General features: G+C 29.6%; 1 protein-coding gene across 1 annotated transcript in view; it reads right to left on the bottom strand.

The window, feature by feature from the left end:
* The window catches only part of LOC148300172 (suppressor of lurcher protein 1-like), a 136,107-nt gene that overhangs the window by 37,950 nt on the left and 73,405 nt on the right, over positions 1 to 24,752 (bottom strand). The window contains exon 5 of the mRNA XM_088275149.1: positions 7,329 to 7,485. Coding sequence (XP_088131275.1) covers positions 7,329 to 7,485 — 157 coding nt within the window. The remainder of the gene's footprint in view (positions 1 to 7,328; positions 7,486 to 24,752) is intronic.

The raw sequence follows: 24,752 nt of genomic DNA, 5'->3' as shown, positions 1-24,752 counted from the left end.
TTATCTCATTATTATATAAGTGATTTTTTCACTGTAATATTTATTCAATATTACCATGGACTGGTACCTGAAGCGGAGGGCTGATCACCTTTCCTTCATGTGTAAAACGATCATGATAACACTGCGTTTATAAGACACAGTGCCCTATGCACCATTGGGGTGCGGATAAGGGTTTTATTATTATTATTATTTTTATTATGATTATCTCAGCATATCATTCCTTCCTCATTTCACTATTCGCACATCTATGATACATATAAAATTTCGCTAGTATATAAAATTGGGTTAAGGGCGCTGGCTCAGTTCCTTTCGATGAGAAACTATCTCAGATATTAAGCAATGAGCTGTTATAGTTTGTAGTAATTAATACTCAGCAGTTTGATATACATTCCCAGTTACATCCAAGTCGGGGCCTCAAACAATGTTGTTGATTAGATTATGCATAGGTTAGCAATAGGAAATACATATATTTAGTGCATTATGTATGCATTTGTATAACTACTCGTGTAATGCAGCGAATCCGTTTAAGATGCTGCGTTTCGCTGAACACCTGAACACTGCATTGCATTCGTATTGACTTTACCAGGGTTGGCCAAACTGAGATGATCGACTTGTGTCCGAATCCTTGTACATAAATCTGGGTTTCCTCACTTACGAATTGGAGTCAAGGGCATAATGGTATATTTGTAAATAAAAACACTTTTTTACCATTTGAGATATTTGTTTTAACGACTAAATTCGGAAGCCACAGATGCTTTCATCTTCGGATCTGAATATAAACATAGTTTATTTTTAAACATCTCAACAAAGATGAAGAAGAATATGGAAGTATGGGCATTTACGGAGTTTACGACCCTCATCGCCTGGTATAAGTGATCACTTTACACACGTGTAACATTCACCAATTTTACCCATGATTGACAACCACACTACTCAAATTCTTGGAAGTTCTACATATATATATAAAATATGATCCAATTTTGAAACATTGTACACGAATCACCAGAATTTTCACAAGAGATATCTATTGGTAAGATCTATGTCTAAAAATAATATGAAAAATTACTCCTATAATGGAATAACTCCTATTGGAGATAATCCAGATTTGCCGAAATTAAAATGAATAAAACTCCAGTGGTAAAAAACAAGTGTTTTCATTTAAAATTTCATCATATCTTACCACTAAGTGAATGCCGAAATAAAAGATAAAATAATGGTAAATTGGAAAAAGAAGTAGAGGAAGACCGAGGAAAATTTGGCACAATCAGGTATGTTAAATAATTGAAAGCGGCCGGGTCAGGAGTCATAATAATCGTCGGGTATGTATGACGAGATGCATGAATGTAGAAGAGGCGTAGAATGTTTACAAAGACAGAGTGGTGTGGCGTTCAATTCTCTCTACTTACATTCTCTCTACTTACCCCTGCGGGGAAGCGGCTTAGTGGTTAGTTAGTTAGTTAGTTAGTTAATAACATTCGCCGTTGTACCAATGATTAACAAATATCCTACTAAAATTTTGGAAGCCGTAAATGCCCAGAATTATATATTTTTCTTCATCTTTGTTGCGATATCAATAAAAAATATGAAGATTGACTGTGGATTTATGTTGAATATGACTATGACCCTTAAAACCGATGCGTAGCTCAGAAGCCCATAATTATACGATCCCTGGACTTGCTAGGAAACTTCCCACTTAATATGCATTTAGGGATACAATACTGAATTTCACGGTGGACGATCCATATCAGGAGCTACCTATGAATTATGCCTATACAAATATGCCCAAGTCATTGCAACGCTGTAGTGGATCTAAGGTGTATTGTATATTTATCTTATTCGGCAACATTGTCATTCAAATCGATACTACAATATTGTCCTCCTCTATATTAAAATGGTCAGCGTTTAGATACCGTGCTGGGGGCTTCGGGTTCGATATCCAAGGGGCGAGGTCAAAAAATATATATGTACATGATTTTTCCCTATAATTTATATGAAATACTCTTTCCATTAACTGTTTCAGCATTATTAAGATACAAAGTAATAGGATAATTATTAATGTGTAAAAATATGCGACTTATAGCATACATGAGGTATGCAATTCGTAGTGTCGCAATTTAAACACCAAAAAAAAAATTTAAAACATTTTGAGTGTGTCCAAATACTTGTTCACAAAATCTGGATTATCTCCAATTACAGGAGTTATTTTCATATTATTTTTTGACATCTCATCAAAGATGAAGAAGAATATGGAAGTCTGGGCATTAACGGGACTGACGACCGTCATAGGCTGGTTTAAGTGATCACTTTACACACGTGTAACATTCACCAATTCTACCTATTATTGACAACCACACTACTCAAATTCTTGGAAGTTCTATATATATGAACCAATTAAGAAACATTTTTCTTGAATCACTAGAACTTCGCTAGAGACATCTATTGGTGAGATGTCAAAAAATAATATAAAAAAATATTGTTTATTCCGAATTTGGAATATTTTGCACTTCACAATTTTTAATTAAGATGTTGAGCCATTTTTCATCAATTGATTCAGCAGTCATTTTGTGAAATGATCAATGCATTTCAAATTCAAACCTTACTTGGTATAGTTCAAAGTTCAATATCACTTTTTCTTATCTTTTATTGCCACACGTGTTTCGATGCATTTCGTGTCATTTTGTTTGATACGGTATTTAGATTATAAGATTTATGCTCTTATCAACGACACTGTGCCTTGTGCACCATCGGGTGCAGATAGAGGCCAAAAAAAGAAGATAGTTAAAATGGTATAATAAAATTAAATATAATTGTTATTTGGATTCACAATTTTTGTCTAATCATTAGCAAAGCTTTCACTTCAGAAAATAGATCTTTTGTCCATTTCCGAAACGACTATGAAAAGTGGTTTGGTAATAATTAGGTTTTTACTTTAATCAACGATACGGTGCCTTGTGCACCATCGTGTGCAGACAGAGGCCAGAAAAAGAATAAAGTTTTAATGGTTTATAAGATTTAAATAAAAATGTAATCAGGAATCACAATTTTCGTAATATTATATCATTAGTAAAGCTTTCATCTGGAGAATATTTTTTTATTTCATTCCTTTGCTCTTATTTATGATATGTATATTTTTTACTTATTATTAAAATTATGCTCTAATAAATAAAACGGTGCCTTGTGCACCATCATGTGCTGAATTGGCAAGAAGAAGAGAGTTTTTGAAGTTTAATAGATTTAAATAAAATTGTAACTAGGAATCACAATTTTCATTAATCATTAGCAAAGCTTTCAACTTCAGAATAATTAATAAATTTGTTGCTTTACTTTTATATCATCAATGAATTGTGATTTAATTTAAAATCATTAGATTTATTCTCTAATCCACAATGAGGTGCCTTGTGCACCATTAAGAGCAATAAGAAGACAGTTATAATGGTTTAATAGATTTAAATAAAATCGTAATTAGGAATCACAATTTTCTTTAAATCATTAGCAGAGCTTTCAACTTCAGAATAATTTATAAATTTGTTGCTTTACTATATATCATCTATGAATTGTGATTTAATTTAAAGTCCTTAGATTTATTCTCTAATCCACAATACGGTGCCTTGTGCACCATTAAGAGCAATAAGAAGACAGTTATAATGGTTTAATAGATTTAAATAAAATCGTAATTAGGAATCACAATTTTCTTTAAATCATTAGCAGAGCTTTCAACTTCAGAATAATTTATAAATTTGTTGCTTTACTATATATCATCTATGAATTGTTATTTAATTTAAAGTCATTAGATTTATTCTCTAATCCACAATACGGTGCCTTGTGCACCATTAAGAGCAATAAGAAGACAGTTATAATGGTTTAATAGATTTAAATAAAATCGTAATTAGGAATCACAATTTTCGTAAAATCATTAGCAGAGCTTTCAACTTCAGAATAATTTATAAATTTGTTGCTTTACTATATATCATCTATGAATTGTGATTTAATTTAAAGTCATTAGATTTATTCTCTAATCCACAATACGGTGCCTTGTGCACCATTAAGAGCAATAAGAAGACAGTTATAATGGTTTAATAGATTTAAATAAAATCGTAATTAGGAATCACAATTTTCGTAAAATCATTAGCAGAGCTTTCAACTTCAGAATAATTTATAAATTTGTTGCTTTACTATGTATCATCTATGAATTGTGATTTAATTTAAAGTCATTAGATTTATTCTCTAATCCACAATACGGTGCCTTGTGCACCATTAAGAGCAATAAGAAGACAGTTATAATGGTTTAATAGATTTAAATAAAATCGTAATTAGGAATCACAATTTTCGTAAAATCATTAGCAGAGCTTTCAACTTCAGAATAATTTATAAATTTGTTGCTTTACTATGTATCATCTATGAATTGTGATTTAATTTAAAGTCATTAGATTTATTCTCTAATCCACAATACGGTGCCTTGTGCACCATTAAGAGCAATAAGAAGACAGTTATAATGGTTTAATAGATTTAAATAAAATCGTAATTAGGAATCACAATTTTCGTAAAATCATTAGCAGAGCTTTCAACTTCAGAATAATTTATAAATTTGTTGCTTTACTATGTATCATCTATGAATTGTGATTTAATTTAAAGTCATTAGATTTATTCTCTAATCCACAATACGGTGCCTTGTGCACCATTAAGAGCAATAAGAAGACAGTTATAATGGTTTAATAGATTTAAATAAAATCGTAATTAGGAATCACAATTTTCGTAAAATCATTAGCAGAGCTTTCAACTTCAGAATAATTTATAAATTTGTTGCTTTACTATGTATCATCTATGAATTGTGATTTAATTTAAAGTCATTAGATTTATTCTCTAATCCACAATACGGTGCCTTGTGCACCATTAAGAGCAATAAGAAGACAGTTATAATGGTTTAATAGATTTAAATAAAATCGTAATTAGGAATCACAATTTTCTTTAAATCATTAGCAGAGCTTTCAACTTCAGAATAATTTATAAATTTGTTGCTTTACTATATATCATCTATGAATTGTTATTTAATTTAAAGTCATTAGATTTATTCTCTAATCCACAATACGGTGCCTTGTGCACCATTAAGAGCAATAAGAAGACAGTTATAATGGTTTAATAGATTTAAATAAAATCGTAATTAGGAATCACAATTTTCTTTAAATCATTAGCAGAGCTTTCAACTTCAGAATAATTTATAAATTTGTTGCTTTACTTATTTGAATTGTGATTTAATTTAAAGTCATTAGATTTATTCTCTTATCCACAATACGATGCCTTGTGCACCATTAAGAGCAATAAGAAGACAGTTATAATGGTTTAATAGATTTAAATAAAATCTTAATTAGGAATCACAATTTTCTTTAAATCATTAGCAGAGCTTTCAACTTCAGAATAATTTATAAATTTGTTGCTTCACTTATATATCAGCTATGAATTATGATTTAATAGTCATTTGATTTATTCTCTAATCCACAATACGATGCCTTGTGCACCATTAAGAGCAATAAGAAGACAGTTATAATGGTTTAATAGATTTAAATAAAATTGTAATTAGGAATCACAATTTTCATTAATCATTAGCAAAGCTTTCAACTTCAGAATAATTGATAAATTTGTTGCTTTACTTATTTGAATTGTGATTTAATTTAAAGTCATTAGATTTATTCTCTAATCCACAATACGGTGCCTTGTGCACCATTAAGAGCAATAAGAAGACAGTTATAATGGTTTAAAAGATTTAAATAAAATCTTCATTAGGAATCACAATTTTCTTTAAATCATTAGCAGAGCTTTCAACTTCAGAATAATTGATAAATTTGTTGCTTCACTTATATATCAGCTATGAATTATGATTTAATAGTCATTTGATTTATTCTCTAATCCACAATACGATGCCTTGTGCACCATTAAGAGCAATAAGAAGACAGTTATAATGGTTTAATAGATTTAAATAAAATTGTAATTAGGAATCACAATTTTCCTTAAATCATTAGCAGAGCTTTCAACTTCAGAATAATTGATAAATTTGTTGCTTCACTTATATATCAGCTATGAATTATGATTTAATAGTCATTTGATTTATTCTCTAATCCACAATACGATGCCTTGTGCACCATTAAGAGCAATAAGAAGACAGTTATAATGGTTTAAAAGATTTAAATAAAATCGTAATTAGGAATCACAATTTTCGTAAAATCATTAGCAGAGCTTTCATCTTGAGAATAATTGATCTTTTTGTTCCTTTGCTTATATAACGGTTATGAATAGTGGTTCATTAATCATTAGATTTAGGCTTTGTGTATTATGCGTTCTTCCAGTTAACGATTCATCACTTTGTCGGCGATAGCACTTGGCTTTTGGCCATTCAAGGGTTGAACATTTATCAACTTTACATTTTCAAACAACAAAACATTTTATTTTTGAGCTGATGCTCGTCTTATACACTGATGTTCCAAATTCCCCTAAGGAGTTTTTAAATGGGGATAATGCAAAATACGATGAATAAAAAAATACCAACATTTGTTTGAGCAGGTGCATTAATTATTAATTTTGCATTAACTTTGTAAAATAAAAATAATAACGCTCGAATAAGACCACTTTTGAGTTTATTAATGTAAACACAAAGTCTTACATGAATTTAAAATGTTTTCATCAAGTGAAAATGCAAATTTTAAAATATATTTCCATCAAAACAGTAAGTTCTCCAATGAAAGTATACGAAAAACATTTTTTTAAATAAATTAATTCTGCAAATATATTTCGTAATCTGTTATTCAATAGACTCATACGACATATACTTTTTTTCTCATATACATTAAAAAAAATAGTATTTCATACAATGACTTTAATCTTCTATCATAAAAAAGTAGATGTTTCATATCAAGTTGAGACATTTATAATATGAGATGTCAAAAAATAAAAAAAATAACTTCGATGTGGGGAAAATCCAGATTTAAAAAAGCGTATTTTTAGATTTTTTTTAAAATTTAAAGATAAATAATTGTGTTTTTATTAGATATATACAAAAATACTTCAATTTTGTACTTTTCCTGTGAGCCTAAGCGGCTCATTATTAGAAATAGGTATCAAATTGTGGTAGAGTAGGTTCGAACCGAAAAACTCTGACTCTAGAGTCCGTGACACTAACCACGAGACCACAACCCGACACTACTAAGTATTGGGACACACTCAAAATTTTGTATTTATAACATTGAGACGTCTTGGTAGGGTCTTGGGTGAATAATCCAGTGTCTGATGCTGATTAATAAATAAAAATTAATTATTCCATAGGTTAATTTATAACTTACCTAGCTCTAAACCTGTATGTACATTTGATATTCCTGGGATAGCAGGAAGGATAGCGAGGACTGTAAAACCTTCCATGGGTCTTGGAGGTGTCCGTTGACAGGAAGTCGTAGTCACACATTGTTCCCGACTCCTTCTCTCCATCCGTCTGGAATAGCTCTGTAAGCAAACAATAGGATATCAATATTAAATGCAATCTCTCTGACGAATGTGAGAGAAAAAGATGCATGGTAGATGTTCGAATGGCGATATAAATGAAAGAATGCAGGACTGAGATAAGCATTAAAAATAAAATAAAGGAAGATGTGTTGAGATGGTTTTATATATATATATATATATATATATATATATATATATATATATATATATATATATATATATATATATATATATATATATATATATATATATATACATATATATATATATAAATATATCCCGGTGTTCCTTCGTTTCTATTATACATATTAACAACACTACAATCGCTTCATAAATTTCTTTTACTGTTCTATCTTCACTCATTCGTTCCACATGCCCAAACCATCTCAACACACCTTTATTACTTTTATCGATAACACCATTTGATCATCTATCATATATTTATACCTTTATATATTATATGTATGTATGTGAGTAACATATGAAGAAAGATCATTCGCCCTAAAAGAATCCAATGGTAAATAATAATTTCTCGTAACTATTAGACGTTTCCGGTTACTTGGCTTCTCTCGAGTGTAATACCTCCATTCAGTTTCACTACCCATATCTAAGTGCTCAAGTATCCTCTAACTACCCTCCACCCCTACGAGCTCCGCTCTTCCATTATGACTGTATGGGTAATATTACATTCGATAGTGCCACCGAAACTTCTGTACCGGCGCTTCTCAAAGTTTTTCAATCAAGACAACGGCGATATTGAGGACGGCTCGGACCGCATTGCAGCTCCTATAAAAAGGGTGGTTGTGTAATGTGGTCAGTAACGTCGGTGAAGAACAAGAGAAATTGGCAAAGTGACCTAAAAATGATTCAGAATATTCGTGTTTTAAAAAATATTTTTATACTGTATTTTGTATATTAAAAGCATTGATAACTATGTGGTTTGGTAAAAAAATACTCTCATTTTTTGGCTATTGACATAAAAATTTCACTATTGACATAAAAATTGTACTATTGACATAAAAATCTTGGTGAGTGGTTTTATACTAATATTATTAACATTTTTGTAAAAAAATAACGAAAGTAAAATCACTCTCCATATCATCCATTGTTTACTTTGTGAAATACCAATCTCTTTAAAAAATATTTTTATACAAATGTCATATCGTAATAATTTTATTTTCATGACCTGATTATGGAATGATTTTCCAAAACCAATTGTCATAAATAAGTGTTTAATGGTAAAAGTGGTATTATACAAAATACACAATGGACGATTAGGAGAGTATTTTAATACTGTATCGCTTAAAATGTTTAATGTAGTTATAAACATTGATAAAAAATTTTGGATTACTCCATACGTGTAACATAAAATGTTGTTATAATAAAACTCAAAATATTCGTGTAAATTAATATTCGTTATGAATATACAATACTAAAATTACTTTATTTGTATAGATGTCAATGCTTGTTGGAAAAACCCGTACTCATTTATGATGCAAAATATTGTAAATATGAATAACATTGAGGAACCTTTTTGAGATTAAAAAATTGACTTAATTTAATTTTTACCACATTAAAATTAAAAATAAATAAATAATGTTTAAGATACCCCTGACGTTCTTCTTTTTCTCTTTGTCTCGTTTGATCGCATGCGAAAGACAGGTTGAGAAACCTCGTTACACTCATAGATGGTTGAACAAAGCAACTGCCCTAAGAGTATCCAACCGTTATCTTACGATACCTAGTATTAAAATATTTATTTTCTTTGCGAAAATGCCATAATTCCTTGCCGCGATAATAAAGGTTCACAGCGAAAATAAGTAACTCTTTACAACATTTTGAGTGTGTCCAAATACTTGTTTACAAAATCTGGATTATCTCCAATTACAGGAGTTATTATCATATTATTTTTTAAAAGACACATACTAATAAAAGAGTTACTGCTCAATAAAAAGCTTCTTTTCATCTCGTCAATAGATGTCTCTAGTGAACTTCAAGTGATTCAAGAATAATGTTTCGAAATAGGTTTATATACATAGAACTTCCAAAAATTTGAGAAGTGTAGTTGTCAATAATGGGTAGAATTGGTGAATGTTACACGTGTTTAAAGTGATCACTTAAACTAGCCTATGACGGTCGTCAGCCCCATAAATGCCCAGACTTCCATATTCTTCTTCATCTTTGATGAGATGTCAAAAAATAATATAAGTAACACTTGTTTAATACTAATCTATTATTTTTGGTTACTCAAAATAGAAATGTTATCATTCTCTCACGATTTTTAATTCATCATCCAGTTAATGTACTTAACTATGAAATTGTTTTAGACATTACAATTTTCTTTGCGAAAATGCCATAATCCATGAAGCTTTAAAAAAGGTTCTCTACAGATGTTAGAAGCTCATTTTTATAAACAATGTTACATTGTCAATTTCTCAAAATCGAAATTTCGTTACCCGGTCAAGATTTAAAATATTTTTTTGACCTTTAAATATTTTAAGTCTTAGAAATTTTCTTCGAAAAAGTACGATTTTATGGCGAGTAATAAAGTTTTACAGCAAAAATGAAAAACTCATTCTTATAATTAACGTTATTATTGATTTCTTAAAACTGAAAACACGTCAAGATTTTTTCAATTCGTATGACTTCTTTCTATGCAGATTTGTGACTCAATAACTAACAAAACTTGTTCGCCTCCGAAGTGTAATAATCAGCACGCTCGGCTATTGTTCTGGAGGTCCCAGGTTCGATTCCCAGTGGGGGTCAAATAAATAAATAATTTTTTCAAAATTAATAATTAATGACATCATTAAAATGTAACTTTGTATTAAAATCAATACGAATATTTTTTATAACTTAATTATAATGTCTACCAGTTTCGAAGCTAACAGCTTTTTTATTAAAACTGATTAAGACTGATTTTTTCACTCTAATATTTATTCAATATTACCCTAAACTCGTACCTGAAGCGGAGGGCTGACCACCTTTCCTTCATGTGTTAATGATCAAGATAACACTGCGTTTATATGATGCAGTGCCCTATGCACCATTGGGGTGCGGATAAGGGTTTGAAGAAGAATGAAGAAGAACTAACACAAATGTATCGTTATTCACGGTTGTGTTATCGCTTTATTGTCTTTAATATTAAATCTGATTGACGATTGTCTTTGCTAAAGAGGAACTAGCGATTCTCCCTGACCACACGAGTGGAAATCTATTTAAATAGCATCTTTGCATAAGGTGGGTCAAAGCGATCACGTGGGTGGAGGACGATTAAACAGGGTCCAAATAAGGTATTGATTGCGTAGTATTCAAATGGAATTAAGTTAATCGCGTTGAAGGTTACATAAGTAGATTGTACGATTTGAGAAAGGGCACCCATTCTAGGACCCTTTGATATCAAAAACAGTTACAAAATGTCACAAGAAACGTTTAATTGATACTCCGACGAACGAGAAAATTGATTGACAGTATAGTGTAGTATATTTATGTATTTGTGTGTGTTTGTGTTTGTGTGTATGTTTGCGTGCGTGTGTGTATGTGTATGTTTGTGTATCTGTGTGTGTGTGTGTGTGTGTGTGTGTGTGTGTGTGTGTGTGTGTGTGTGTGTGTGTGTGTGTGTTTGTGTGTGTGTGTGTATGTGTGTGCGTGAGTGTGTGAATCATATCATATGAGTTCCAATTTTTTTAAGAATGGTTTTTGATCATGCGTAGAATAGTGAAAGTTCTACGTGTATAAAGTAATTGCCGAAACCAGCCTAGGGCAGTTCGTAAACCTCGTAAATATTCAGGCCTCCGTATTCTTCTTCATCTACGTTGTGTCGTCAAAAGTTAATAAATTTAATTTCACATACTAAAAGCAATCGAGAAAAGACGATTTGAATAAAATTAAGGGAATTTTTCATTGATTCAAATCATTCAGTAAAAATACCAAGTGTTTTAAATTAATCAACCTTATATATGGTAAGTGAAAAATTAAAGGAATAAACTAGGGGTGTATCTTTAAAACCATCAGTGATTATACATAAGTTCGCAATTTTTAATAAATCTTCGAATATACAATGTTGAATATCGCCCCGAGGGTATTTTATCACGCGGAGAATTTATTCACAAATAGGTTAAATTATTCCTCATGCATAATCTACCCAGAACGTTAATTTAAAAAAATGGGTGTTAAATTATTATTTATTTTGGCAAGGGATGAATATAGAAATGAAGGTGCTGTTTATTTTTTTCTGGACAATTTATAACCACAATATTATAAAAAGATAATATAGAAAAAAAAACCAACATTATGTTATGATTTTTTTATACTTAAATATTCAAAAGAGATTGAATATTCACTAAATATCCTGCATCGAATATTCAAATATTAAAAATATCACATTAAAATTCTTCTTCAAACCCTCATCCGCACCCGATGGTGCATAAGGCAATGCATCAACTTTGAAACCAAAAAATCAAAAACTCAGATTTGTGAATGAGGATTTGGATACACTTAAAATATTCCGAAAAAGATATTGCTTTCAAAAATATTAAAATTTAAATGAAAGTTTTTTTTAGAATAGTTGTTTGTTAACATCATCTTAAGGTCCAGTTATCAAAAGTCCGCAACATGATTTACTTTAAACTCAGGTTACGTTTAACGTTCTTGAATTTTTTGCTTAAAATTCCATTTTTATAGTAAAAAATATGTTTTTCTTCGTAATAAATATATGGTTTTGAAAAGAAAGTAGTTATTGAAAGGTAAAGTTATTAAAAAAATAAATAAATATTTTTCAATACATCTTTTAAAAATAAACAAATTTAAATATATATTCTAAAAAAATGCGCGTGGAGAGACGTGTAATCATTTGCGAATCCGTTCGTTTACTGAATCCTATTAATTCCTTAATAGAATAAGACATAAAAAATGGTTTTATATTGCATATAAATCAACGTTTTATTTATAGAGTTACGTGAAAGTTTCTTTACAAAAATCGTTTACAATAAAAAGTCTTACAAAAAGATTAAGAATAAAAAAGCTTTGACATTAAAAATCTAATTCAAAGAATAATATTTTAAGCAAATGCTTCATAAATTATACGAAACCCTGTTTTCCAGTAACATAATAAGGTTACATTAAGAGGAATACTATAGACATAATGATTGTAGATTCTTTGGAAAAGTTCTGAAAAGTTTAATTTGCTTATTTACGTTTTTGCTTTCTACTCATGAATGAAATGGGTAACGGAGGTACTCGGGATGTATTCAAACTTACAGGGGTAGTTTTAATTAGCAATCCTGAAAGTTATGAAAGAAGTTCAAATTCTGATACTGGAGCGCTGAAATAAAACTTCAGCCGGGAGATAATGTACTTGAAAAGTGCATCTAAATTTAGGTCTTTCATTAAAATGGTTATGAATTTCAATGCAACCACGTCTTGAGCTTTAAGCTTAATATTTCAGTTTTATTTGGGGCGGGTTGTGTTTAAAGTGAGAGGTCAACTGTTTTCAAAATGAATTGTATAATTTAATTTCTCTTGTCCATCAACATTTGATTAAAATTCTACATGGTAAATACCACTTTTCATTGAAATCTACTGTGACACGTGTTTGACTAATCATTCAATATATAAAAATCACACATATATTTTCAATAACCTAGACATGCAATCAAATTAGAAATATACAAAAAATGTTACATTTCAAGGCGCTACTCTTAGCGGTATATTTTAATATATCAAATAAGAACGGAAATCAACAAATTTGCATATAAAATAAAATCTTTGAAAAATCACCCAATGTAGATTTTTTAATGAAAGGGAGAATGAAAACCGATTATTGATTCACAATATTTTTATTCCAAATAATCGATTATGAATTCTTGGTTTCTCCCCACTGAGGAGTTATTTTTATTAAGATATGAACATATATACATATTACCTTAGTGGATATTAACCCAGAAATTGTGTTTAAAATTTGAACTTCCAAAATATTGAAAATACGACTAATTTTAAGAAATACAGATGTTCTCAAAACTAGCCGTGTTTACATTAATAAAGTAGTAAAAGAAGTTTTACGAGTTTATAAGTTTCATCAACTCAGTCACGGTTTGCGATGAGAATTCGTGTCAAATAAAATAAAAGCTTTTTTTCATTTATCATGTTTGTTTTTTAAACTTTTCTTTGTGTAAGTAGGAATAAAATATGGCGTAATAAAATAAACAAATAGGTAGGTACATCCAAAAATATCCCTCTTTTTCGAGTACAGTATAATCTGCATATAACGGACCTCTAACGAACTTTCGGTCAAATGTAAAAATATTAAAAATGTCCTGTCAATATTAAACATGCTTAAATTCAAGTATGCCGATATGTTAACAATTTTTAGCCGCCATGATATTCCAAAATAATATCTGAAAAATTTAAACCTGCAAATAAAACTTGATTTCTTTTCCAAAGCAGGATATCAAGCAAAAAAAGCCGAAAGCAAGCACGTCGAAATCAAACAGCAACTTCACTTCACTATGGGTATCGGAAAGCAAACATAATTTTGTGTGTGTTTTGTATTATTTATTTATGTACACCTCAATATAGTATTTATGTTTTCGAAAAACAAGTTTTTTTTAATATTTATTTTAAACCTATTTTTATGTAAGGAAAAGAATAAATGGTGCTTTGAACAGAGTGATTGCAAATAAGAATATGTTCATGTAAACCAAGCCAAGTTAGCAGTTCACAATGGCGTGCTGGTACCGACACTAATGTATGGAAGCGAAACATGAAACTGGCAAAGGAAGGATGAAAGGATTGTGAACGCTGTTGAAATGCGCTCCCTCAGACAAATGTGTAGAAAATCATTGGATGACAGAATTAAAAACGAAAATATAAGAAAGAAATGTAAAGCTGAACAAGAATTTATTGAAAAGATTAGGAAAAGTTCTTGAAGGTGGTAAGGATATGTAGAGCGAATGGATAGCGAGAAAATGACAAAGAAAATATATGTGGTGAATGTGAGCGGGAAAACAGAACGAGGATGGCCGAAAAAGACTTGGCATGATCAGATCAATCAGAACCTAAAATCTGGTGGTGTCAAAAGTCTGCGTAATCGGAGGGCATGTATGACTAGATGTATGGAAGAGGCGAGGAGTGTATGTCAGGACAGTGAGAAGAGTGTGGCGTTCCATCCTTTCTGCCTACCTCTGCGGGGAAACGGCGTGATGATGGTAGTAGTAGAAGTAGTAGTAGTAGTATTTTTATGTAACGAACTTTCGGCTTTAACGGAAACTCCCTCCCCACAATTATTTATTTAATTATTTATTGAACGGCTGAAGCCTTTAAGATAATACATTTATACAGTATCTAATATAAAAAACACTAATGAATACACTAATATAGAAACAAAAAGTCTTTTAACAAATAGTCTTATAACATAAAATCAAAATAAAATAATAAATAGTAAGCACTGGTAAATACACGTCTCCTTCAAACACTATCAGCGAGCAGCAAGAGAGAGTGAAACACAACGTTTAAATTTATCCATTATAACAAGAAGAAGAAATTAATCCGTTGTATCGAGGCTTTACTGTACTTCACTATTTGTTAGCGACGTGTATGGGAAATATACTAGCACCATAAATATACCTCGGTTCTAGTTCCATTCACAGAAAGGTTTCCCTTTTTTATTTATTCCGTTTTGAGATTTTTCTAATTTTGCCATTTCCACTGAAATTTTTACTTATCCCATCGTAAATTACTTTCATCCCCCCCAAAGGTGAGCAGACCCATTCGCCATTTTTCATTGTTTAAAAATGCTCCTCCATTTTCCTGCGGCCCTATCCAGTTTAGTTATAAGCTTTTGTCTCGTGTCGAAATTGAGTTTTTCATTCCGTCTCCGACACCCAGAACGACGAAATTAAGTCTATCCGACCGCCCTAAAAATAGGGATGACACTAGGTACTTTCTCGCATTTTGTGGTGTTAGTATTTCAGCGATGTATTCTGATTTTATGTAAACTTTAATAAGTTTTTTATTAAACTTGCTATAAAACTGTTCAATTCAATTCATTTCATAAGGAATATACGATAAACACAAAATTATTTTAATTAAAATGTATTTCGATATAAGATTTTGTTGAAATTATGGATTAAAAAAATAACTGATCGAAGTAGCTCCTTCTTTTAATAAATAACTCATTTACTTATTGTTAATTTTTTAAAATATTTTTTTGTTTTTATTTTGTTAAAAACAAATGTTTATTTTTAATATAAATACTTTTAATGTATTATATTTATATTTTTATGTGTCGTATTCTTCCAGTACTCTTTATTTAAATAAAAAATAAAATGTATGCTCACACACAGACCATGCTGTTGTGGGATCTTTTTTGTATTAATATTATACTCTTAGAATTTTTTTGTACACGTTAATAAAATGTTTTTTGTAATGTAAAATAAAATTAGGAACTTAAAGTGATTTCATTACAACATTGTTCAGAACAACACATTGTTTATTGTAAAAAAAACATTAAAATTTGATATAATTTACAGTATGACAATGACTAAAAAAATATTTTCCATGTTTCCATTAATAAAAATAATAAAACACAAATAAAAATAGTGAAATAATTCTGAAAATTAAACTTAACTTTCTCACAACGCAAAAAAACAGTAGATTTAAAAAAAAGTGGATTGATAAAAATATAAAAAAAATAAAAATATAAAATAATATATAAATATTTTTTAAATAAAATAAAATATAGACCCATGTTTAAAATTTGAATTTAACTTGATATCTACAGATGAATAATAAGGAGAGTGTTTTATTAAGTGAAATTCAATGTGAAACGATATTCTTAATATGCAAATATTTTTTTAACGATTTGAAAATATTTATATGAAAATTGAATATAATTTGTTGAATTTTCAGCATGATAAAAAAGCTTTCAATAATTAAGTGTGACTATTAGATTGATAAATATTCTATAAATTTCGCAAAGAAAACTCATAAATTTCAACCAGGGGAATATGCCCCATTAAATGAAATCATTGTGTCTGAGAAAAGCATTAGGACTTTTTTTATTGGTACTTTTTTATACGCCGTTGGAAGAGGTATTGTACCATAAAAAGATTAATGGAAAAATAAATTTTAGTTGTCTTATGACGCAAAATCAAGGTTCCTCAAACTGTCGATTTAAAGAAGTGTCGATACCCATTGTTATGTTAAAAGTCTTATTTGGCAGCGACGCGTGTTTGGCAATTTGTGTATTTTTAAATGATGTACAGACTGAAAATCATTCGAGCAGATATGGTTTCAAAATAATATGCACATAAACACTCGGTGAAAATTTGAATTGAAATTGTTTACCAACTAAAGAAATAAGCATTTTTAAAACCACTGGATATATTGTATTCGACAATTTTACGTGTTTAGAGTGTGTCAAGGATTCTGTTCAAATATGTCGGATTTAGTCAACACGAGAGATATTTTAACAAATACTTTATTTAACATAAATCTCAATAAAGTTGAGGAATACATGTGAATATGGTAGTCTGGACCATGTAGTTGTCATTTATGGCAAAATGGTGAAAGTTGCGCCGTGAATAAAGTGACCATTTAAACAAACACTACCAAATCCTAGACTTCTATTTTTCCATCGTCACGGTGGAAACGTATTTTTGAGAAATAATTATGTATCTAATATGTTTATATGTATTTATATCTTCTCTCATAAAAACGTGTTTATTTGCTAGATTTACATTAAATATTTTGTACTAATTTTAATGTTTCTGTGGTTAACTATAATTGATTTGTTTAATGTATTTCTTTTGTTTATGTTGCTTTTAATGTATATGTTGCTGTTATTAACCCTTATAAAAAATTAAACAATGTTTATAAATATATATATATTAATATATATATATATATATAACATTCATGTTTATTTTAAATTCTACCCAATCCACATGATGAATTTCCAAACTATTGTAAACGGGGGAAAGCGTTCATAAAAAAGATTGATTTTATTTCTTACAAATTGCAAACTGAAGATCTCGACTTGGAGAAAAAAACCTATTTTGTCTTGTTTTTAAACTGAAAATTCTCGTTATCTGATTAAACGTCTGGAATATATACTTGCCCTATAATTTGGGGCAAATGAGCTCACGTCTTCTTTGATGACTGATCGTATAAATTTTCCTCACGAAAATTCCACAAACTTTTTTCAGTATTAAAAATACCAAGTGTCTGAAATTCCATTCCAAGTTTATTCAAATAAATAAAATAATTGATCTTGTTAAAAGGTATAATTTTCAAAGCATCAATAAGGTGATCAGTTCTGAGCTCTAGATTCATAGACATATCAGTAATATACATTTGGTAGGATACAGATGCCGAAAGTTAAAATAAATTGTAAGGAAGAATAGAGGGTTATATAAATTTGTAATGAGAACAGGATAAAACTTTTACTCAGTATTGCATACTTCTAATTTTTTGATTTTGAAAAGAAGTTTTAAGACGCATGTAAAAAAGGGAGAAGTTATAGATACAATTAAAATATATTAATACTTACTTTGTCAAACGTGTAAAAAGTATTAAAACCGCTTTTACTTAAGGTTCAAATTTTTTTTCAACCGATTTCAATATACAAAGATGAATCCACCCCTCAAGAAGACGAGGTGTTTATTAAAATAGTGTAAGAAGAATATAACGATGAATAAAAAATATCAAAAGCATAGCTTGTATTTCATTTATTTTATAAGGTTGTTAAAACATTTTTTTAGAGACAAATTTAATAATTTTCATAAAATAATTTTCTCAGTTATTTTAAATTGTTATAATAAAAAAAGCGTGAATATTATCACGTTTTGAGATTTTGAGTCGGTATATTTACCCTATGAATATATGAATGTTTTAAAACCTACTTACAATAACGAATATAAATATATAATTCTAAGGAAAATTAATGCATATTAATTTATTTTAATATACAGACTCAAAATTTGTAAAATAATATTTTCTCAAGATATGAATATTTAAATTTAATTCACTCTTACTCCATCTACAGTAATAAATAATGTAGGCTTCGAAAGCTTTTAAATGGGATAAAAATATAAGATGAACGCACATATGAAAGCTTTTACTATAATCTCATTAGGAAAATTATTATCCTTTAATTAAGAGATTTAAATACCCATAATTTTATTTATTTTGACAATAAACTTGTTACATACGGATACTTTAATATCCTTAAAACGATAACATATTTGCTATTGTTATTTTTTACTATAAACTACCTTCTTTTGTCCGCCTCCGTGGTTTAATGGTTAGAGTGTTAAGGTATCGTGCTAGAGGTCCCGGGTTCGATTCATTGCATATTGTATCGATATATTGTAGAATAAACCAACAAGAAAATGAACTAGCACTAACTTTGTGATTTACCATTTTATAATTGAAATGTAACTTTGTTTTAAAATCACAAGAAATATTTTATTATAACTTAATTATAATGTCTACCGGTTTCGAAGCTAACCGCTTCTTTATCAAGACTGATTTAAACAGTATTAAAATAGTATTAATCAGTCTTGATAAAGAATTTGTTAGCTTCGAAACCGGTAGACATTATAATTGAGTTATAATAAAATATTAATAGTGATTTTTAAACAAAGTTACATTTCAATTATAAAAAAATCTTGAATGTTTTTCGCAGATACTTTGTGGCACATTTTATAAACTTTACATACATTAAGTATATGTTTAACCCTGATGATGATAAGGTTATTGTCGAAACCGGTGGGAAAAAAAATGTACTTATAAAAAAAGTGGTTAAAAACAAAGTTGTTTTAATTTTATAAAGTTGAAAAAAGGCAACTTAAATTTTTTCGTTGAAATATTTTCCTTGGAAAATCAACCCAGAAAATTAACATCAAATTACAATATTCTTACAGTATATTTATTAGGATTGACAACAACATTTCACGTAGAACCCTTATCAACTGCTACAAGTATTTTTTCTTGCATTTAAAGTGAGTAAAAAAACTGCTTTGCATAATATTATAAGGGTTCGATACACACAATATGTAAATTATTTGGGTACCCATATTATTACAACACCACCCTACTAAGGCCTTTATCATTCTCAAAAACCACATACATTAAAACATAAGGTTATTTTATTTAAAAAATAAGTACAATTTGATTAAATTTCGTACGAAAAGCTTCGCCAAACTAAGAGAGGGATTTGAAACCCCCTAAAATAGTATCTTACTGATAACTTGATAATCACTTGACAGGCGCCGTGGCGTAGTCGGGTAGACGCTCACGACTGACGTCACGGGCTCGATTCCCGCTAATTGTAAAATAAATTTAAGAAATATTTGCGATAAAAATATCTTTGGTAATTATATTCAAATTCTTTTGTAATTTTTATAAAAATACTTGGGGCATTAATTGGGGATTTCTAAAGAAATAAATACTTAATTTATTATTTCGACGAGTATTTCCGCGATGTACGGTCAAATTCTTCAATTCACAACATTTTTGGGTGTGGGTAAATACTTTTTCACAAATCACGGTTTTTCCACTAAGGGGTTACTTTTACATTTTGACATCACAACAGAGATGGAGAAGAACATAAATCCGGATATATACAGGGCTTATGACCTGTCATAGATTGGTTGAATGATCGCTGGTTGAATTATGAGCTGACATAAAATGTAAAATTATTTTATCATTTGTTTTTTCAAACAAACCATTTATGGTTCTTGTGATCTCAAACATGAAGCGTCTTGAGATTGATGATACGAATATATATAAATTTCAAAAAAATAGGTAGTGTGGTTATCAATCGTGAGTAGAATGGTGAATGATACTCGTATGTAAAGTGATCATTTAACCAGCTGTTTACAGGTCATAAGACAAGGTTAATATCCAGACTTCCATATTCTTCTTCATCTTTGTTAAGATGTTAAGATATTAGAATATTTCAAGAGTTATTTTTATAATGCGACGACAGTTTAACGATCAAAAATTTGCAATATTACTACAGATAACTTATTTATTGAGCGTTATTTTTATTTTAAAAAAAGGTTTGAATGAGCGTTAAGTGAGGCTGGATAAATTTTTTTTTAAACTCATGATATTTATTTTTTCATAATCAAGTTATCGCTGAAAAAAAACCTAGTGAAAAGAAAATTCCAGAGAAAATTCCGTTCTTGGCGGATCTATAGAAAATACGTTTACATTTTTTATTCATTTTCTGGTTCAAATTCAGTCACTGTCAAGCTGTCAAATTATCTAATACTTAAATAAGTATAATAAAACCATTGAATGTAAATAATTTGAATACATATTTTATCAGCCTTCGCGCTTTCTACTGTGCTGTGGAGGTCCCGCGTTCGTTTCCCAGGGCGGATCAAAATAGATCATTTTAGTTATTTTATACTCAAAAATACATAAAACGGTATGTTACTTAAATATTAATGCTGATCTCCTTTCCTTCATTAATATAGCGATCAAGACAACACTTTTTCACAAAATAACTAGTCAAATTAAAAGCTTATATAATTGAATGAAAAAGTTGTTTTATAGCGTTTCTCATATATATATACATAATTACATATAAATATAATCCAGGATTCGGACATAATTTATTTATTTATTATTTTAATAAGAATTACCCGCAAAGTGTCTATTTTAGATGCTTGTCGGTAAGTAGGATAGTAAGGACAGGGAAGGTAAATGCGAAAAATACATCACAAATACCCCCCCAGACCAATTGAAAATAAATCTTTCTTGAATTCATTTTGCAATTGACGGGAATCGAACCCGCGACACCAAATTCGCAGTCGAGCGTCTGCCCATTTTCGCCACGGCGTCATATAAACATATAAATGAAAGAGTTCCTGCTCAATAAAAAGCTTCTTTCATCTCACCAAAAGATGTTTCTAGTGAAATTCTAGTGATTCAAGCTCTTTGTTTCGAAATTAAACCATATCGCTCACTCCTTTCAAAAACGTCATAAATAAAAAAAAACTTGATTTTTCAGGATAACGTTTTTAAAGTTTATAAATATAACACAATGTATTAAAAATAAATGTCAAGCCACTTACTGAACTTTTTACTGTGCAACAGATCCTTTTAAGTTAAACATGAAGGTTTTTTCTCCATTTGAAAAATATTTGGTTTATTTAAAAAAACAATAAAACAATACATTTCGTCAAAATGCAAAAATAACACTTTCTGCCCTGAAGCGGGTAAATATTGAGTTAAAAATATTTCTGTTTTGCTAGGATATAGTACATCAGCATTCCGAAAACATGCACAATTGAAAATTGACGATTTTTGATTTATGACGTTCTTGAAAGGAGTGAGCGATATATACATCGAATTCGCAAGAATGCGTGGTTGTCAATCGTGGGTAGAATTAGTGAATATTGCACGTGTGTAAAGTAATCACTTAAACCAGGCTATGATGGTCGTAAACCCCATAAATGCCCTGACTTCTATATTCTTCTTCATCTATGTTGAAAAGTCAAAAAATAATATTAAGGAGTTATTGGATCTAAGCAAACAATAGCTATAACATCCAGTTAAGATGAAATAAGACATAAAACCAATATTTTTATCCTCTGAAGGAGAGCGGAAGGCTAGGAGATTGACGTATAAAAAGAAGTGAAATTCACGGATCGTTTACCAAATTGGTACCATTTTTATTTCGCGCACGTTTTGAAATGGCCGCTTGCGTCTGTCTGCCAGATTAGGGCACTAATGTGCTCCAATTATTCTCATCTATAGTGTCTACTGGCTCAATTTGTTATATCACTTTTATTTAATGCTACATAAAATTGCCTGGTCTAAATTCTAAGTTGATTTTGTTTTGTTATACAAAAGAGCTTAATGAGGATCCGCCGTTTACTTACGATACATATTTTATAAGAAAAAACAAATTGGAAACGAATTCGGATAAATTTTTAATTTTTGAATAATTATTTAATTAACTTTGATTCATCAGACCCTGGTTTTTACACTTAATGGATGAAAAAAAGTATGTGTTTTTGTTCGCCGTTTTATTTTTACATCTTTTGTTTTTTTTATTATAATTTTAATTTCATAATGTAAAATATTGTTGTAAAACATATATGGCTGACAACGTATTTCACCTATCACTTAATAAAGCTGGAATATTTTTTTTAATTATTATGTTATTATAGTCGTCTATAGTCATCTGAGTTAAAATATATTTTGTTTTGAACGAAGGGAAAATGGTAGTCTGAGCATTCTAGGTCTTACGGCTGTTCACTGATATGAACATTTCATTCCCTCATGTAAAGCTCATGTAGACCATTAGGGATCATCTCTCCTCGTCCCCAGGTTGTAGGGCCTTCTATCATGGACAACGTCACCTAGGCCATGCCTTCATATCATGTTATCTTTCTGTAGCATCCATAAATTCGTTGGTCCTCTCTAGATGTCTTTCGAGGAAGATCCATGGCAATCGCTTTGTTTATAATATTATCAAGTTTCTGCATCCTACGTGCCGTATCATCTTAATTGCCTTTCTTTAACCTTACTGTTTTTCGAATGTTCATGAAATTCTAAATTTTGACATAAAGTAGTGTCATCAGGCAAGAATTTATAAAGTGTTGTGTGGATAAAGCTTTTTCTAATTGAACAAATGTGAGATTCATTAATTAATCAAGCAGGGATGCATTAAATTTTTGTTTGGTAAATACGTCATTTATTAAAATCAATAATTAAATATTTAAGGAATGAATTTTTTGTACCGAAATTGAAAATTATAAGAGATTTATGTGATGAAATGCGAATGTGTACGAGTAAAATGGGAAGCAATTTATTGTACTGTGCTTTTGTCTAAGTGTTAGGAGCGTTTTGTGTATTTAGCACTTTCATGTATTGATATCCATAATCGTAAGCTGAAATTACTGCGGCATTACGGGAAACGACCTATAATACAATTCTGTCAAGTAGCTTTCGGCTCAAAGCCGTCTTTATGTAATGAAAATAGATGGAGCCAATAAATATTAATATTCATAAATTATGCAAATTCCTTTCCCTAAATACCAAACAAGCAGTTTGAAGGCTTCTCAGCGTGAAAGCCTCCGCCAGTTTGAGGGAAATTAAATTTTCTAGTGAAGGTTTTGGTCAGTTGGAAAACCTGACCTGGAAATTTAATATCAAGTTTAAAAAAATTCTAGTAGTTAAAGCAACCGTCGACCTTTGAACAACCTACAATTTGAGATATTAAATTTTACAATCAGCTATCAAGTCTAAAATATTAATCTTTTAATAACCAAAGGCAAAAATAATTTCAAGGTATTTTAAGCAAGAGTGTTTTCATATCTGTCGACATTTTTCCGTACGGTTTTTATCTGATTGAATAAACATTGCAAAAAATAACCAGATTTTAAAAAAGGCAACCAGAAAAATCTATTTACCTTGAAAATTCCCAACTGTCTTCACTACCTGTCAAAATTCCAAATCTATAAAAATTTCAACATAAAAATTCATTCCACAATACTGTTTATATACTGCTTGCAAAAAACGTAAAAAAATGCCATTTTTTTTGCATGTTTTGTGAGTTATTATTTCTCACACACTGACGGTTTTCGAAAAAAACACTTATTTTTTTAACATTAGATGTCGCTGAAGAGGCAAATCAAGTCCAAACTATCTCAATACTCCTTTCTAAATTATACCGATAATGCTCATATCAGCCTTGATTTTTCTTTATATCACCATTCAAACATCCATCATACGTTTTGCCGCACATTCGTCTGAGAGAACGCATTTCAAAACTGCATTCGGTCTACAATCATCCTTAATTAGGATTGAAACCACGACTCCATTGTGTACTGCCAGATAAGCTTTCACTGATTTATTTTTTATAACTGAATTCAGTGTACCATTAGTATATAGAATAAAAATGAAAAAAAATATTTTTGATTATTTATATTTTATTAATTTTTTTTTAAATATGGTCATAAAAGTTTTTTTTGACGAATTTTTTCATTCATTTTCTAATTATTTCTACTCGTAATCTCAAAATTAATAACGCTGTTCTATCTAATAAAGAGGCTGAGCTCTTGTGCTTGGAGAGGGAATTTAACTTATTATTTATGTTTGTTGGTACTACAATTTATTTTTTTTATAATTATTTATTATTTATTAGTGTTATAAATATAACCGTGAAAATAAAATATATTCAATATTACCTGAAGCGGAGGGCTGATCACCTTTCCTTCATGTGTAAACGATCACGATAACTTTGC

This window comes from Brachycentrus maculatus, unplaced genomic scaffold, assembly GCF_059751285.1.
Source record: "Brachycentrus maculatus isolate JH-2025_06_01 unplaced genomic scaffold, ASM5975128v1 h1tg000806l, whole genome shotgun sequence".
NCBI classification, from domain to species: Eukaryota; Metazoa; Arthropoda; class Insecta; order Trichoptera; family Brachycentridae; genus Brachycentrus; species Brachycentrus maculatus.
The sequence above is the reverse complement of the archived record's forward strand: the minus strand, read 5'-3'. Positions and strand labels throughout refer to the sequence as shown.